Genomic DNA, 19,303 nt, shown 5'->3' with positions numbered 1-19,303 from the left:
TCTCTGAGTTAATTGAAAAGCTGGAGTGACGTGCTTTGGTACAAATCAATATTCCAATAAGAAACCGTACGAAGTTTCTTTTTCCTCTTCACTTCAAAGTTCTCAATATTTCGAGAAACACTTTTGCATAACAGCTTTAAAGGTGTTGTGTAAGAGTTTCAGTTTCTTTGAGATTCACGTGACTGTCTCATCAGGAAATTGCAAGTACCTGTCACATTTGAAGAGCGCTAGGATGGATGGCGGTTAACATGGATTCGAACTCGCTATGCACGCAGGCATTCGACTTTTAGTCACGATATATATATTTTTTTCATATAGAGATTAAATCATAAGATTTCTTTTCACTATACATTTCACATATAAGGTGGATTGAGAGAGCATTGTGGATTAAACTATCATATTCAAAACAAATCACTTTGTCAAAATTTTGAAATTGTTCAATATTTGACCATACTAATTAAAATATTATTAAAATTTAATAAAAAGTAAAAGTCAAAATAAAGATTGTATAAAGTTAACCCAGCTGCTGTAAGAACAATTGCTAGAAATCCAAGACCTTCATGTATTAAAATTTTTTCAACTTTTGTAGAAATAAACTTGGGATCAAAAGTGAGCTCGTCTTAGCTTATTGGCTCCAGGTCTGTTGCTTTGACATACTAATTACTCTGATAAACAAGAAGACTGTGAAACAAAACAAATATAGAGTTATAAATGATTCTATTGTTTATTTCGAAAGTAAAGTGCGTTACAATGTGTAGGTGTCACATACCTTGTTTAATGAATTGAGGTACTTATTTATATGTATTTGAGACGAGAAACAACAATATCACTGACGTAATATGACGTAATATCAAATCAGCTGGCGTTATTCGGGTTTAACAAGTTATCATCATATTATTACAATTATAAAATGATACATCTTTTATATGGAAAATATACCTTTTCGGCCTAAAAACGATACCTTTGAAAGTTTAAGCGACATCATTTCGAATCATAAAATACACATATTTGCATTATACTTATGTCAAATAAAACCATTTCTAAACTGGGAAAAGATATATACACTTGCTAAAAAAAGGCATTAATCTTTTAAATTTGAGATATAATTTAAAAACGAGAATAGTAGTTAAAGCCGAGGGATGCTGTTAATTACAAGGCACTCATTAACTTCCTAGGTCTGCTAGAGATTTTTTTGTTAGAAGTAAATATAAATGTTTGTGTATTATTTTTAAACACATGAGATAGAAAACGCCGGTAGACATTATTGCCACTATTACATGAGACGGGAAACTCCGGTCCGACGTCATTAAGATATAATGCCATGTTCATAGACATGTTCCAGGCTTCTATCTCATTGAACATTATTAAAACAAGAGACGCAATAGATTGTGGTTATAACATGTATATATTGAGACGGATTTGTATATTGATGTCAACTCTTTTTTAGAATAGCAGTGCGTACTTGAAGTATAAGTATTAGTTCCAAACGTACTTTGAAAGTTGTGGCTCTCGAAGTGGTATGTGTACAACGTGATCAATTTTGATAAAAAAAAATAATTGGAAAATCATGTACAAAACAGTTAAATGATATGGAAAATCTCTGATAAGTTATTTAGTGAGATGTTAGTTTAGATTCAGTTTTAAACAAGAATTCTGAATGTTTTTAAGTGGTATTAAAAGATCACATCGAACACATCACGTGATACCGCTGTTATTGAACTTCAGGTGAGCCCTCGTTGTGATGTTCAGCAGCTGAGATTTGGAAAAACACCTTTCAATAAACGACGTAATAAAGGGACGGGAATTCCTGGGGCGACAGTCCTCACAAAACAGGTCACATTGACAGGTATTATTATTATACAGTGGGGAATAAATCGTTTTTTTAGTCTGATAAACAAACCGAAAAAGCTCCAAAGAAATCAATTAGAGCGCCATTTTGAACGGGGATTCTGCTGTGCACCATAAGATGTCGCTCCTTTCCTTCTCCACCAGGAGACAGGCCACACTGACGTGATAAAGTAGAATTAGTTGTATTCTTGGGTTTGACAGTTGGTAGGATTGGAAGTCTTGCCTTCCGCTAAACTTCAATCAGCCATGTCAATTATTGTGGAGATTTCGGATCAGGACAAAACCATGATTTGCCTGTGCTTAATGTCATTAGAGGCTGTAGTAAGGGAACAAATCGAATGAAACCTTGAATAACCCTTTAACCAGTTAATCTGAATGGATCTGTGTCAACGGCAACAATTAAGCACTTGCACGGGTTACACTTTCGAAATTAATGCTTGTTCCATTGAGTAGTTCTAGGATTGCACTGATAGCTTTTTCACAAGTTTTGGAAATGTTTATTCAACATTATAGTGTTCGATTCTTACTCGAAATGGATCTCTCTCTCTCTCTCTCTCTCTCTCTCTCTCTCTCTCTCTCTCTCTCTCTCTCTCTCAGCATTACTTTAGAAAATCGTAATGCATGTAGAACGTTCTCAATTCCTGACTTCACAGTTGAACCTGTTATTATCGTGTTGGTCAATGACCGGTTGGTCAGTGACGTTCTATTACGTTCGTGTACAATTAATTCGCCATAAAACACCCACTATCGTAGACTCCTTTACAAGTCGTTATTGTCATAAACCTTATGATCGAAGTCATTTACAGAGACACGTCATCAAACCAAGATCCTCTTAACAACTTAAAAGCATGGCATTGCATTGTTGCAGTAGTGCAAGATTATAGTCATGGGATAAGAAAGTCAACGCGTTGTTTAGGTTCATTTCACAGCATGGATTGAGAAAGGATTAAGGTCTCGATCTGAAATGAAATTTTTCAATTTCCTTCATGTTTTTTGTTTACAACGCTTAGCTCACTGACAAATATTTTTTATATCGGTAATCAAAATTAAAATGCCAGTTGTCGAGCTATAAGCAAAACGCACAGCATATACTAGTAATATTTTGTTAAGTCTACAAGGCTCTTAGCCTGTTTTGGCTTATTTTGGTTGTATATTGGAATGAGCTTCGTTGAAATCGGATATTTCTCTATTTGTAAGTTAATTAAGAAAACAGTTCAACAGTATCTAATGCTGTTTCTCTAGCTTCGTAAACATAAACAAGGCACGAACGTCGTTTTCATAGCTCTGCATTTCGCTTTTTACTTGAAATTTTAGATGGCCATTAGAAATACCTTAGAAGAGCATTGTAACCATGAAAAAATAAAATTCAAAGTTTTTGAGCTCAAATCTTGGTCATGCCATTTCATGTTAATTAAAAGAGGGGTCGTTATAAATTGGTTACCAATTGCAACTGCAACATGAACAAGACTCAAAGGACACTCAAGACAAAAAGCTACCGCTAGACAAAATATTGCTCTCTGAAAGCACTGCAGAATTTTCTACCAAGTAAATTATGATTTTTAACCCGTCAGATTTATTTCATAAGGTTTATTGTATTTCTTTAATTATTTCTTTTAAAAACAAGAAAAATATGTTATGTACAATGGAATTCCAACACCGATTTCTGTGTTTGCTCAGCATTCAATACATACTGTAAACCAGCTTTTATTCGCTTGTGAGAAATTTCCGTGATATCCGCTAAAGCCTCTTCGTCGACGCTAATATCTCTCACCGCGAACTAGTCATCACATGTCTCTTGTATGTTATTTTGTTTAAAATCTACATCTTAATCGCGAAAGTACGCCGCCGTTAAACAGTTTATCTCTGGTAAATTGCGAAATATAGTCATCGCGAATTAAAGTATCAACAGTTCATTAAAACTTGAATACGCATTTTTTATTTATAAAATAATCGAGGGACTTGTCAATATAATACTAGTATAACAGAGGGACTTGTCAACATAAATTTTTAACTTACCGATTCATTTAAAAAGCATCGTCATATATCAACAAAACTCTTGAATAATTATAAGTTGGTATGAACGACAAGGGTAAAGCATGTAAAGGTAGTATTTTAGTTTATTTGCTGAAGAAATACGAGAATTTTAAATCTCTCTCAATCTCTCTCTCTCTCTCTCTCTCTCTCTCTCTCTCTCTCTCTCTCTCTCTCTCTCTCTCTCTCTCTCTCTCTCTCTCTCTCTCTGAGAATATTTATTACATTAGTGGAATTTCGAATTATTTGCATTTAACAAGAGCCTTGTAAATTTTGAATTCATGATTCAACGGTTTAAACGACAAAATGAACCCATCAAAATGAACGCGAGATAAGGAAAACTTATCAGACATATCTAATAGTATTTGTAAGCCTCCTCTGTCAATACGCGTTACGTGTTAACAGGGGTGAAATATACCATATTCCACTCAGATACGATTCTTACATTTTGGAGATATCAAATCATATGGGCCAAGTCATATAAATCACTTGATAGTAATCTATTATTACGTACAATTTTATGTAATCTAACAATTCATGTACCAATTTAATATAGGGAGCAGAGAAATATCCATTTTGCCTATTCAAGAAACGGTATTCTATTGCAAAATCGAAGTTCGGTTTTTATGCTTTTTTATTTTGACTTACCGGACCAACGCGAAACGTAAATGGAACCCGATGATAATAATGCCTTTGTTGTTAAATCATTGGTTTATATATGGGGATGTTGTTGTTTTTTTGTGGGGAGTTTTTAAAATACACTATATACGTACGCAGGAGTGATGTTTCAACATGTAATGTCTACTCTAATACCTATTTCTAGGTATTTGTACAATAGCACCTTCGATTGTCATTATTAGATATTGGGATTGAAAGTTAATGAGATTTTAAATAATTAATGATAAGGCAGATACAGATCACCCTAACCTGGCTAATTGCTTCAAGGTTTTCAATATTTAAATATCAACGAGGCGCACGGAGGATATACATATACAAATCAAAGGGAACAACAATCTTACTCAGACGTAAACACTAAAGTCATCCTACATGGGAATTTTACTCTGTAACCTTAGGCTTATCATTAGTAAGAACTTGTCTCCAAAGGAAGTTAAAGGCTAAAGGCTGTATGCAGTCAGACGGATCTCCATCCAACATAATGAAGTCTACATGTAAAGCCTGTAATTGCATTGCTTCTGTATCTCCCAGCTCTTTAGAATGTTGACACTGAATAATATTCCAGATTGATGAAATAGTTATCTTTATTTACTTTGTCAACAGACCGTCGGTTTGATTTTCATTGGGATTTTCATTTCATTTTTTATAGCTTATATACACAAGGTTATAAGAGATTTATGACATTTCATCATAAGCTTTACACAAGGCAAAGTGGTGACATATTTTTGTGCATATTTAGAAATGCAGAACCTTCGGAGAAAAACTGGTATATAATATTTCACTTTTTCTTCCATTTTTTTGTTGAGTAGATACAATAAATGTTTCGAAACATGTCCCTGCAAGTCGAGACTCTAGGCAATTGGTAATATCAGTAGAACCACACTGAGATGCATTTACCCAAGAGGGACATATTCATAACCGTTTTGTTAGAATGAAAACATAAATCACTCTCAATAATGCAGTCCAAAATTAATAAAGGCTGTTCACTAGGATCAATAAATCGGCGATATACGGAACATATACTGAGGTTAACGTTACATCAGACAGCAATCTCCTTACCATTAATACAAAAACAACATTACAGATATGTATGTACAGCCTCAGATTTTAAACAGCAATTTAAAACAAGTTTGATGCTAGTTTCATTATATCTGGGCTAAATATCATGCGGAGGGGGCTCGATCAGATTTCCATAGCGGAAACGGAAACTTGGTTTGCTCGGTTTTGCTATGGTGGACCATCGATCATGTATCTGTCTTGTGTGGCATATGAAAATCAAATTTGTCTCACATTGAATTGGACAAGATGAATCGGGTCCCTATCGCTTGTCTACATTATCAAATCATGATCAACTTTTATGAGGGTTCATTAGCATTCATTATTATATCTATCCACGGACTTTCTGGACAGGATAGCACGATATTCCATCCGATGAAGGTGTACACTGTAGCTCTGTTTGCGCGAAGCTTGCAACTTGCAACAACCACAGTATATATACAGTATATATACCATTTGTACAGAATACATACACACAAAGATATGATTATGTATTGCAGTTATTATCAAAACGCGAATACCGAATCTTTTTGATTATGTTAGAGGGCCCAAGGGGAGGGGGCATTTAAATATAAACACATTAAATGTTTAAAGAAGCCATTGTCTCAAAACCAGTGAACTTTAAACCTTCTGCGCCGAACTATTTCTTTGTTAAATACTGTTGTACCATTTTACAATTATGTTAACGTCATGTTTTTACGTAAGTTATTATTTTGGACCTGATAAAAATATAACAATATGATCATACAGGGACAAACCCACGATCATGATAGAATGAATGTGGCCATTATATCATCACTGTTTTCCTCATGACGTCTTTAAGCTTTACCTTTAGCACCGCTCCTTAAGTCTACATAAAAAAAGAAACCAATTGAAACACTGTAATCGATTCACACCAATGTCAATCTCATAAAGCTTAAAATTCATGAAGGTGGTAGAAATATGATATCCGTCATTATGTTTACATAAAGGTGTCATTTAGAAGCTAATTGCGACGCTTTTAGAAGTCATATCGTATAACATATATATTTTAAAACATGACAGGGTTTTTTTTTTAAAAATAGAAACCAGCACCTCTTAAACGTGACTATACTGTATGGTCAAAGCTAGGATTATCTTATCGTTGTTTTTTCTCTTTGATTTGCTCGTTTATTTTTCTTCCATCTGGTTTGGGAACTATTTCACTCGCAGTGTCTTTAAGTTCATCCCCGACATCTGATCATTATCTCCATTAAAGGCCAAAAGCCGTACAATGGGAGAACGCCAGACATATCTCCTCTGGCAACGATTCACTACATTTCAATTAAACTTATTTATCATCATGATTTATAGGAATATTTTTTTTTAGAAAACGGTGATTATTTCGTGCGCGCAGATTGATTTCCCTCCCGTTGTCGAACGTTCACACGTTGCTGGCTTGCAGAGAAGAAGGTGTCCGCATCTCCACGATTCCAGTCGTCAAAGACACAAAAAAATTGCAACCTCGGAGCGGAATGTTCTAGGGGATTTTTTCTATTACATGTGTATATCTTTATTTGCCTGTAATGAGCTATATTCTTTGTCGCGTTATTTACAACAGACACGCAACTTTTGATAATCCTGTTGTTTATTTAAAACACAAAACAAACCAAACAACGACCGCAACAAAAAGTCAAAATTAAGTGTTTGTATTGTCTTTGAAACATTAGCTTCTAAAGATATTTATTAGGTTGACACGAACATGTTCGTGCGTCCTAACTTAGACAAATGTGACATTCCATTTATGTAACCAGAATAAATTTCAGCTGTCTTGATTACATAATTTCCGTTATGAGAGTTTAAAAGACAGATATAAAGTATCAAATTATCTTTACAAATTTATAGCAACACCAATCAAATACATGAAAAATGTCCCTCAGATAATATGGTAACAAAGAACCATATTTAACAAGACTTCGGACTTTCAGTAGGACGTAGCTATCTATTTCTTGCGTCAGACAGGTTGAAAATGACGCGGTTTCTAGCGAAATATGCCTTAGCTCAAATTGTTGATTTCAAAGAGCAATGGCTAAGTGGATGACAATGAAATAGACAGGCCTACGTGACATTGCTGTTTAACACAACTACCCAAAGTACAAGCTCTTGTTAAAATGGTTCTAAGGAATCTGAGACGTACTGTATTCAAATTAAATCTTTGCCATTATTTCACGATGAAGATGTTACAGTCCTCAGTATTAATGCCTAATGTATGCTAAATAAGAACCCAAAAGTACATGTTTTTGTTATCCTTGAGTAGTGAGACCATAATTATATCAGAATGTGAAAAAAACTAGCAAGAATGTCATTCATGCAATATGTTTACTTTCAGTTGTTTGCGGAATCATACATTGTAAGCAAGCGGACAAGATCAACAAGAATCCATTGAGTGTCGGCTATTCATACATAATTATTAGGAACTAAGACCTGCAATGTGGACAAATGAATTTGTTAATCACGTGGTCTTTGCTATGGTAATTATTGCAGATGCTAAACATGGTGTTATAATGTAACTTTTGAATTAACAGTGCGGTTTTTATCAGTTCATCACGTGTTCTTTGTTATAGTGATTATTGCAGACGACCCCAATGATGGCATATTGTAACTTTAGAATTAACTGGGTGGTTGCAATTACAAATTTACAATTGACAACTTTCACATTTACACTGACTCAGTAAATTCAATTTTTTTTTCAATATAACAGTAATCTGTAATGCATGAACGATAAAAAACTTTTTAAAATGATAATGGTGAATTTACGAATTCAATGCTGTAGTTGAAACAGAAGCACATACGTTTTCATAACGCAGGAAAAAATTGGACCATAATTCATGTTGCTCACAACATTTATATTATGAATGGAGCAATTTTGTAATGGACCAAAACCATCACAAAGTATAAGGCCCTCGTTATCTCTCCTTAATTTCCCACAGTCTGATGGTATCTCTCAGATATCCCCATCTAAAGCTTGTCAAATTGATATCAGTTTATAGATATGAACATTTATGTTGACTGCACACATATTAGCGGGTAAATTTGGAGCAAGTGCTCTTTAGATAATTTCCAATTTCTGGAGATGATGGTGCTCTTTTATTTTTCTTTTTTTAGAAAAAAAAGACTAGTTATACACTTTGTATCTAGTAAACTATATCACTCATACACTGTATAGCCATGCTTTGCTTAAGCAAAACAATTTAAAACATGTGGGATTTTTTAGTTCTATTAAAATAAGTCATTAATTGGTCATCCAAAGGTTAGAATTATTGAAAAAATATTAAGTTAAGTTTTGGTTTTTTTTATGGTAAATACAACTTCCTTGCATGATTATTTTGATAATACTCCTTCTTTTTTTGAAATAGCAGTTAAGGAAACGGATACTTACATATCCTTTAATCATCTTTTAATATTGATATTACATTTCATGGGATATTTTATTAAATGCATTATATCTTACTTTCTATATCCGATCAAAGAAAATCCTGTTTCGTTGTCTGATATACTGCTAGCGTATATTGCTCGCGTGAACTTTTCACATTCAAGAGAACAATTTTATTAGAATTAATATACAGTAAGGAGATGAGATCAGTTGAGATCTATATCTTATTTTGGGTGTTCAATTTAATAAGATAGAGTTTATTGTGGAGGAATAGTCGTAAAGAGAGCAAGGTTTGATGCTTCCAGCTTTTTTCATCATCACCTGAACGCGAAACGGATTGAACTCTGAAAGCGAAGATGGTGAACGCTCAACCTTTAACGTGACATATAATACCATTCCTTAACTTAAAAGTACACCTCTTTAGTTGCTAGTACATGTATTAATTAGTCATGCTTTATAAAAGCTATTCATTTTACTTTCCTGGAAAGATTTAATTGGTTTATGAAGAATTAAATGTCGAAATTGACATGTATTGTGATAACAAATTTAGTTTCTAGAAAAATAAAAAATTAGAAATGAGATGAGGAAGAGACATGAGTATCGGCCATTATGGATTTTAATATGGATGTTGTTTCGGTGCGGAAAAGCCTCTTTATTATGCAATATCTTTGGACACCGCCATTAATCTACCCCTCTCTCCAGCTTCTCCCAGTCGCTGGTGTCATACGGTGTAAAGATTTCTCTCTCTCACGACAAACACAGGAAACATTCACTAATCACTGTCCCTTTTCCATCTCCTGTTCAAGTTGTGCAGTTCTCTGCAAGACACATTAGCAGCAAATCGGCCCTCAAGTACGACCATCCCCGTGTGTTGTTCGTATTCAGCCAACCCTTATATACCTGTCAGAATATTGTAATCATTGATACTTGTCACGAACCTATCTTTTTTTATTTGGTTTTGAAAATCAATTCGCATATTTGAAATTTAGAAATTGTGAATACACAGGCACGTAATATCAGTGGGGGGGGGGGGGGGGGGGGGGGGCAAGGGGGGCTAGCCCCCCACCTCTTTGCCCAGCAAAGATTTTTCTTAAATTTACATACAAAAAATTGAATTAACATGGAGTTGCCCCCCCCCCCCCATTTTTATGGGACCATGTAAAAAATTGAAATGAAAATAAGGAAATGAAATGTGAAATTGAACCCACCCACCCCCACTCCCACCCCCACCCCCACCCCCCCCCCCCCCACACACACACACACTGTATTATAGGATTTTCAGGATTTTGCAGATCTAGATGCAAGTGTGCAACTTTCTTACAGGAATATGATACCTCTCAAATAAGAGAAGAGACCCACGATAAACAAGACATAATGCCAGAATTTTCATTATCCATGAAAAACAACAATAAATAAGTACATTCAATGTCTTCATAAGTAAAATGGCATGATTGCAGTCATCGCCTACGTAGGTGCTTGTGACAGTACTTGTCTGCACATTCAGTGTCGACACTAGGCATTAGTACAATCAAGACAAGAGATATCTTTATCCAGATGCAAACTTGACTACCACAGACAGATTGTGCATTACATACACTTATGCACCCCAATTCCGTCAATGAGACTAAATGTATATAGTCCAGGGTTTCATAGTGTCTAAGTTTAGCTCATGCTAACGATAATTATTAATGTACATCCAGGTGTATTATATATTTTAAAAAAACAGTTTTCAATATCTCAAAAAGTTCTAGAATATTGACGCATGTTCTGATATGAAGATAGTTTCATGTAGACAACAAATAAACTAGAATCTAGACAAGAACTACAATGAATCTGTGATGGCGGGCAATAGTTTTACAGCAGTACAGCAATAAATCAGACGTTCAGAATGAAGTTGCGATGGCTATTTCGTGTATTGACCTTATATTGTGAATTTTATGGTCCCATCATCAGCAGTTAAACTCAGATTGTTTATGATCTTGTATAGGCCTTCATCTATGAAATCAAATCAGCCTTTATTTTAACAGATTATTTAAATAATCTTGCGAAAGCCTTGCTACCTTTCTCCAGCAACATAAAAATGTGTTTTACATAATCTGTTTGGGACTTGGTTTCATCAGCACCATGGACATTTTTTCCATATAATTTTATTTTGGCCTTTACTCTTTCTTAGAAATATGAAATGTGTTGTTCTGTTATATAAATAAATTTTATCCTTTGACAGTTTTGGTCATCATGTACACAAGCAAGATTATGGTTAAGTTTTACAACCAACTTAGGCTGTCGATTTACGATGATCGCAGTTTCATAACCTTAACTTCAAGGTCTTCAAATGCAAGCAGACCTGTGCAGTGCTTCAATCCGTCGATCAATATAAGCACGAGGTGAAGGACTGATTATCCTCTATAGTACCACTGTACGTTGTCTGCAGACATGTTATACAATATGTTACTAATATATCTTTCTATGATGTTTAATTACAAACATACTTATAGCCGAGGAGTCTCAATAAATGTTAATTAAACCGACACGAAGGAATTAATGAATTAGGCTGAATTTAACACTGGCCAGCAGAAATTCATTTCTTTAAATGTACAATATATTTTTATATGAAGAATTAAAAGATTTACGATATCATAAATCAAACTGAAACCAAAAATTGCCGATTTAAATATATGCATCGATATTTCGCTGTTAATTAAAATTTAAACCAGTATAATTATATTTATACACTATTATGAAATTTTTAACAATAACTATTATATTACTGTATGTAAGTTTATTTAGTAAAAGTTTTTAATATTAATATTTAACTTACATGTATTTTTAAGTAAATTAATTTGTCTTCAAATGAAGACGTTAATGAAAATATTACTTAACTTTCCGAGGGTTGAAAAAGAGGAATTTTTGTACAAGGTCAACTGTGTGCTTGTTCAAGTTTATAACGTCTGCGAAATATCTTTCAATATTAAAATAATTTTTACAATTTGATCGGGAAGATTACCAAGTCCATCAATATGCTGGTATTTATCCTTATTAATGCAGTACAAATCCTAATTGTTCTTCATTTGTTCAGTCTGTTCCTGATACCATCATCCGACCAGATAGACAATGTAGACGGACCAAGAGAAGCAACCCAATTTTGCGTAAACAAAAAAAAAAAGAAGAAAACCACTTGCTTTACAAATAATATGTACTAGTTATATTTGCGGAAGCATTTTTCTGCATGGACATCCATACTGTTGAAATAACCAAAGAACATTTCAAATGTTCAGATTCGTACTAAAAAATGTGAAAAGTTAACAACAAGGACATACAAATAGATGACATTTCTACAGAGTTACACATCCTCTTCCATGGTAAGGTCTTCGTTTTCGTTCATAGACCCCGCTAAGTTAATGTTAAGTTTTAATATTCCTTCAGAGTTTTCCTTTTTATTTTCACAATTGTCATTTTCAATATCTACCACATTGTTTTCAGTTTTATTAACTGGTGTCAGTTTCTCAATTATTGAGTCTTTTTTCTCTAAATCAGGAGTTCTCTTGAGATCAGATGCTATTTCCTCCTCTGTGATGTCTGCAATGGTTTCTATTATACCTTCTTTTGTTGCAGTCTGTTCTTTATTACAATTTTCATTTTCGTTGTTGCCATCAATTTGGCCTTCGTTTCTACGATTATTGGGGAAGTGTTTCAAGGAATCGTACTCTTTTGCAATATCTATTTCATTTTTTTCCACATCCTCATCTATATTGTTCTCTTGGCTTTGCTTTTTTAATAAACTCTTCATGTCTTTTATATTGCCTTTAGTAACCTTTACTACGACTCCAACAGCTATTGTCTGCTTCAAATCACGTAAAATGATTCTCCCTAATGACGGATAATCAAAGAAGGTTTCTATACAGATTGGTTTCAGTAAAATCATTTCCACCAGACCGACGTTTCCGGTCGACAAGGATGTCGGGAAATCTTCAGCTGTCAGTCCCGTTCGATCGTCCGTCCGTTCTATAATCTTGGTTATGGTACATGCTGTCATGGCGGTGTGGCAGTGCAGCAAAGGGGAATAACCTTTCTTGATATTTCCGGGATGATATAATATTCGAATCTGTTGGCGTAAATAAAAGGAATATCATTGGTTAGAATCTTTCAAAATAGGAAATTGGTAATCAATATACACGGTGGTATAAAAATTATAAATTGGTAATAATGTTTTCATTCAACAAGTTAAGTTTGAAAATAAATCTTTGTTACGGTATCCAAAACTTATTATAATAATAAGAAATTAGTGTATTTCACTTCCTGTTCGACAATAAAAGTACCTTAAGGATGTTGTTTACTCAGGGTTTGAGTTCTCAAATTCGGATTGTTATAAAGTTCAATGTCATGAGTAAAATTTGTTCTAAACACAAAAATTATATATGAAATGAATAATTATTGACATAAAAATTCGATGTTTTTACTATATAATGGAATAAGGCTTAAACAAAGTTGGACATTTTGCAAAACAGAGGAAATTCGGGCTAATTTTTTCAGATTTTGTTTTTCACTGAAATATTTTTGGTAGTACTCTAATATTCAAAGTTAATATTTTATTTATTAGGCAACATAATTTTGCATAATTTCTGTTGGTTTTTATCTCATTTTTTTATTAAATTAATCGTATGGCACCCACTACAAAAATATTGAAAAATGCTTAAAAAAGATAAAAGACACAATGTCTCAAAATTTTATTGACCTCATATTTATTTTATGCCAGCAGATAAGGTCAATATACTTAGTTTAATACTATAAATGTTTAAGTATAATCATCATTCAGTTTTTTGTTAAATTGATTCAAATACATGTATAGGTAGGGATTAGAAAACTGACAGAGGAAATTCGGACTGGAATATTAATAAAAACTGTGAATGAAAACTTGATTGGTGTTTTGTATCTCTTTAGTGTCACTGCTACTTATAAACTATATTTTATTTTTAAAAGAGTTTAGAAACTCGTATTATTTTTACAATTAAGAAAATCTCAATCATAGTGTAAAATTTTTAAGGATTTTTCTTAATTTTTCAAAAAATATTCAATGACCATTAACTTAAAAAGAAGGTCATTGACCTACTTTTTGAAAATTAAATATAACACTACCACGAAAGGTCTATAACATACAATAGATGGTTTTTCATTATGATCAGTAGAATTTTTTTTTCATTCTGAGTAAACATATCCCTTAATTAAACATCACAGTGAAATATATTAACAAAAGAAAGCAGCGCACTCTACCATGTACATGTCTATGGTATACCTGCGCTGTGATTTGTTTGACTTCATGAGGCGGGTCATCGTACAAGTTTCCACAGACGAACCCCCTTCTGATCTTGTTTGTGCTCAAGCCTTCCAGCTGAATCCCCACATTGTCTCCTGCTCGACCCTCGTTAGTAATCTCGCCATAAATCTGTATTGCACGTGCCTTTAAAACAAAATTTCACAAAGTAGTCCTTATCATACAAAAAATAAAGTAATACAATGTACATGCAATATCTTAAAGAGGCGAATCTGATATAAAATGCAATACTTACCGAACACTTCCTGTTTGATGGAGCGAAGCTGAGCTCCATCTGCGGTCTGATTGACCCAGCATGCACCCGTCCGGCAGCCACGATACCTATGGCTGCAAACAAAAATATCAGTTGTTTACCTAATTGATAAAAGCAGTCAGGTTATAGCTCTTAGTGTATATGAGAAAAAAGTTGTCACTTTCAAAATAACCAAATGGACGCGAACAAGAGAAACAAAACAATGTGAATTGTTTTGGTCAATGGTACGTACGGTAAGTAGAAACAGACAGAGCACCACAAGTTACATGTGAATACCATTTTGGAACAACAACCCCCCCCCCCCATTACAGCATTATGTATTATTTTGAATAACAGTTTTAAAATGTTTGTGCAAAATCTTGGGCTGATAAGATTTAGTCATATATATGTATTACACATTTCAGAGATTCTAGTTTGTAGAAACTTTGACGAGATGTGATCATCATCTATATTTGTAAATGACACTAATCAATCTAATTAGAATTGAATCAAAGATGTTCCAATTCCGCAGAGTCAGAAAATCAAATTTTGATTAGACTAGACATATATACAACAGTTAACAAAATTAATGTCAACGAGGAAACTTACTCCCCAATTTGTACACAGTGTGGATGGGAACACGGAGGGGTTTACTGTTCATGCGTGTGGGTTGTTGTGTTTTGTGTAGAGCGTCGAGCAACGTCACACCGGTCACGTGATTTCCGGGCCTGCTCACAGTCTCCCAATTGTCGTACCACGCCATATTAGACGTCGGTGTTGTGATGTTGTCATCCTTCAAAGCTGATACGGGAACAAATATGACTTTATTTGGGTTGTAGCCAACCTTTTGTGCAACGCGGTGAACAAGGTGAATGCATGAGTTGTACTGTATCTGCAATAAATGATGAACAAGAATTGCCATTTCTAAATAACAGGATGCAGATTCGTTCTTAACACAAATTACATTGTCACCAGAATTCTTAAACAATGATTGATATTTGAAAGACCAGTTCAAAACTTGTTAAGTGACGGGACAAGTACAGTCAGTCCATTATCTGCAAATGAGGGAGACGAAAATTGGCTTTATGTCATAAAAATTGACAATGGTTTTCATTAGAATACTGTTCCTGAGAAAGTATTGTCCATTTCAATGGATTTTTACAGTGCTCTGTGGAAGGTTTGAGAGGAAAGGCTAAGAGATCCTGGCAGTTAAAACGTGTTGCCAGAAGCTTAGAACGATTACTAACACGAGCGAACAATGTGTACACTGTCTGTCTTAGGTTTATTTTTATATAGTGTTTATGATTTGTCAACTTTCTCAATTTAAACAAAACGCATACAAAACTAACACATAAAAAACGATTTCGTAGATCCAAGTTCTTTGTTGACTTCTGACCTGAGAATATGGAGGTGAAGTTGCGTCCATCTTGTTTACGACAACAATGAGTTTCTTGATCCCCATAGAGTAGGCAATGTTCAGGAACTCCCTTAGTTGTCCGGTCTTTGTAATGGTCAACTCGAACTCTTTCTTCGGGGCTGGCACAACCAACACCACAATGTCTGACTGTAGAAATTAAAGAATGATCACTCAGGTAATTAGGTTTAAAATTGTCAAAAATTGGATGTAAACTACGCTCTTTGTAGATGAGAGTTGATATTTTTTCTGTTCTGAGTGAAGAGTTTGTTGTTTTGCTTCTAGTCAAGATTTTTCATAAATGGATACTTGTATTAATTATTTATTGAGAAACAAAACAACAAGTGAAATCCAAGTAAAACATGGTTCCGCCCGACAAAATGTCCAAATGACCAAATATTAGAATACAGGCATGTGGCACTTAGCTAGAAAATGTCCATTAAGAATTGCGCCAATCAAACCATGTCAATTTGATATGGAGATGGCGTGATATTGAGTCAATGTATTGTGGATGTTGATAACTATTGTATAGATGGTGCCAATACCTGGGAAATCCCCGTGATCATGTTGTGGACGTAGTTCCGGTGTCCCGGACAGTCGATGACGACCATATTGTAGACAGAGGTCTCCACTCGCCGCGTCTTGCTGTCGATGGAGTGGTTTCTATCCCTCTCTACTTTAAGTTTGTCCAAAAGCCAAGCGAACTTTAATGATGGCTTTCCGGCCTGTTGCAAAAATAATTCCCATGTTTTATTAGTTTTGTCATAGTTATATCCATAAGAAAGTTAAACATTTTTCATATCTTTGGAGGTTTTTTTGGTTGGGAGTATTTCTACATTTCAAAGTTTCGAAGAAGCTAACAGCAGTACTTCCTTAATCGTTTTCGTTTTATAGATAAAGGAAACCTTTGATGTGTGAGTCTTTTTCATTGTTGTTTACTTTTCATCTGGTCTCTGTTGTGAAATCAATAAATATGTTCGTGATGGAGGATATTAATATGAAAGATGAGAACAGATATAACATAATAACCATAGACAACCGCAGTAATAAATCAATACACATCTCTCTCTCTCTCTCTCTCTCTCTCTCTCTCTCTCTCTCTCTCTCTCTCTCTCTCTGCGTAGAAAGTTGCAAAAATTAGAGATCCACTACATATTTCCTATACTAGTAGCCGATTGCGGTACATCATATGTTATTGATTCGGAACTGTCAAAAGTCAAATATTTGAAGAAGAAAAAAGACTCCACTCACTATGATTGCCTCGTTTGATGTTTTAGACAATGTTTGCTCGTCAACTGCACCACAACTATACAAAAATCGTCCAGCAAGAGAGGACTTTCCGGAATCTACGGGTCCTATCATTGCAAGATTCACAAACGGTGTTTTATTGTCGCACCTGTTCGTAAGAGAGGATGGTAGTCTAGGTGATATTTCAGTTGACGCAGAAGGGGGACGAGAGGGGAAAATGCTGTTGTCTGTCCTTACTGACGGCGACCTTGACCTTCCACTGGAACAGGCCTCAAATTGTATTTCTTGGAAACCATCCATGCTTCTTGGTTTCCGGATTGTCTTTGAGTCAAATTTTTTACCCTTAGCGTTATCAGTTGCGTCGTTAGTACCACTTGTGCCACGGGACATCGCGGAGGATGACCCCGATTTCATCATTTTATCGACGGCATCCCCTGTTAAAATAAACAACCATTAGATTTTCATGAATAACAGATTATTCGATCCTGCAATGAAATGCTCTGAGGGTATGAGATCTTGTGTTTTTGCGAAGCGTTAACTTGTCAACATTGTCAAATTTGCATAGAAAATACAATAAAAAGTAATGAACTAAAGGGAAGACTTCGTGCCGACACTGGAGCATACAAGTTTATCAGATACATTGTAAGTCATGTACCCGCTATCTTGAAAATAAACGGTACGTTATAAAAAAGTACGCGCAAGAATTGATATGAAGTTTTAAAAATCCTTTACCACGTTTATCTCATAAGATAAACTTTAAAAATCTATCTATTAGGAAATAAAGAGTCTTTGTCGTCGATTGTAAGGATTTCATTACAGAACATTTTCCCCGAGTATAATCATATTTACTTTATTGAAACACGAACTCTAGAAAAGGTCTGACGATAGCAATTCCCTGTTCGTAAAAGCCCAAAGATTACAAATTAGAGATGTTTAATGACTTTCAAACATAAACATTATATATTTTGAGAAAACATTTTCTCATAAACTGTACTTACGTTCTGTTTGGTCGTCCATTTTGACTTTTTCCGAAGAATGAAATCCAGGTTCCTTATGTCCGAATATAATCCGCTTTGGATCAATACGTCGAAAATACCTATCATGATATGTATAAAAAGTTAATTCGATGTATTTTAAAGTTACTCAATGCTTAAATAACCTGGGTTAATCTTTTGTTGGTCATTCGTCAAAGTCTCGTTTGACCGTTATTAAAGACAGATTACCGTATTTTAAGATCTTTATCATAAGAGCACTACGTGCAGTATGTAAATAAACAAAAGCCCCTGTCCATGAGAAGTGTAAAGACAAGCTATAAAGGCTGTTTAAGGAATCAGTATTGTAGGAAGGTTATGTTTTGAAAGAAAAAGCATGCAATGATGAATAACGTGTACAAAAAGATATAAAGAAGTACCGTAATGTAAATATGATTTACAAACGTATCATATTTTTGCATATATTATAAATGCCCTAATCTATAATTTTTCTTGCAACGTTTGCAGTGCCAACGCTATTGCTTTTTTTTAAACTGTAAATTTTATCTTTGATTGTGTAAATTGAGATAGAGAAATTACTATTGTACTCACATTTGTCTAATATACTTTGTCAGTTAAATCATATAGCACATTTATACAAATGTCTTCCAGCTTCTTTGGTCAATGGATGCAATGAAATGTAATCATTTAAGAGAGAGAGAGAGAGAGAGAGAGAGAGAGAGAGAGAGAGAGAGAGAGAGAGAGAGAGAGAGAGAGAGAGTCAGGTTTTTTTTATCAACATAAAAAATTCCAGTGTTCCAATATTTTTTCCAGGTGGATATAAATGCAGCTACACAAGGGAAATTTTGGTTATGTTTTTAATAAGTAACCTTTCCATAAAGAGCAATCGAATGGATTGTCTACAATAGCTACGATATCAAATATTTCGTTTTGTTTTCATACGCTCATAAATCATTAAATTCAGTCCTAGGCAGTTATACTATTATAATACTATATCTAATCAATCGAATTTTCAACTTGCTGGATTTCGTTGCTATTCAAAATAAGATTTTAGCGTTTATCTTTAAACAAAAAATTGTAACCATAA

The 19,303-nt window shown here is 34.2% G+C and overlaps 1 protein-coding gene across 1 annotated transcript; it reads right to left on the bottom strand.

The window, feature by feature from the left end:
• Positions 1-12,025: 12,025 nt before the first annotated feature.
• LOC105345227 (elongation factor 1-alpha 1) lies at positions 12,026-18,356 on the bottom strand. Its single transcript, XM_034473037.2, has 8 exons — positions 18,223-18,356; positions 17,228-17,658; positions 16,522-16,701; positions 15,959-16,126; positions 15,172-15,454; positions 14,566-14,657; positions 14,292-14,456; positions 12,026-13,103 (listed from the first exon to the last, which is right to left on the bottom strand). The coding sequence occupies exons 1-8, from the start codon at positions 18,239-18,241 to the stop codon at positions 12,342-12,344; spliced, it is 2,100 nt and encodes a 699-aa protein (XP_034328928.2). The 5' UTR covers positions 18,242-18,356; the 3' UTR covers positions 12,026-12,341.
• Positions 18,357-19,303: the final 947 nt, after the last annotated feature.

The sequence above is a fragment of the Magallana gigas genome, chromosome 8 (assembly GCF_963853765.1).
Source record: "Magallana gigas chromosome 8, xbMagGiga1.1, whole genome shotgun sequence".
NCBI lineage: Eukaryota > Metazoa > Mollusca > Bivalvia > Ostreida > Ostreidae > Magallana > Magallana gigas.
Note: the sequence above shows the minus strand (reverse complement) of the source record. Positions and strands in the feature narration are given on the sequence as shown.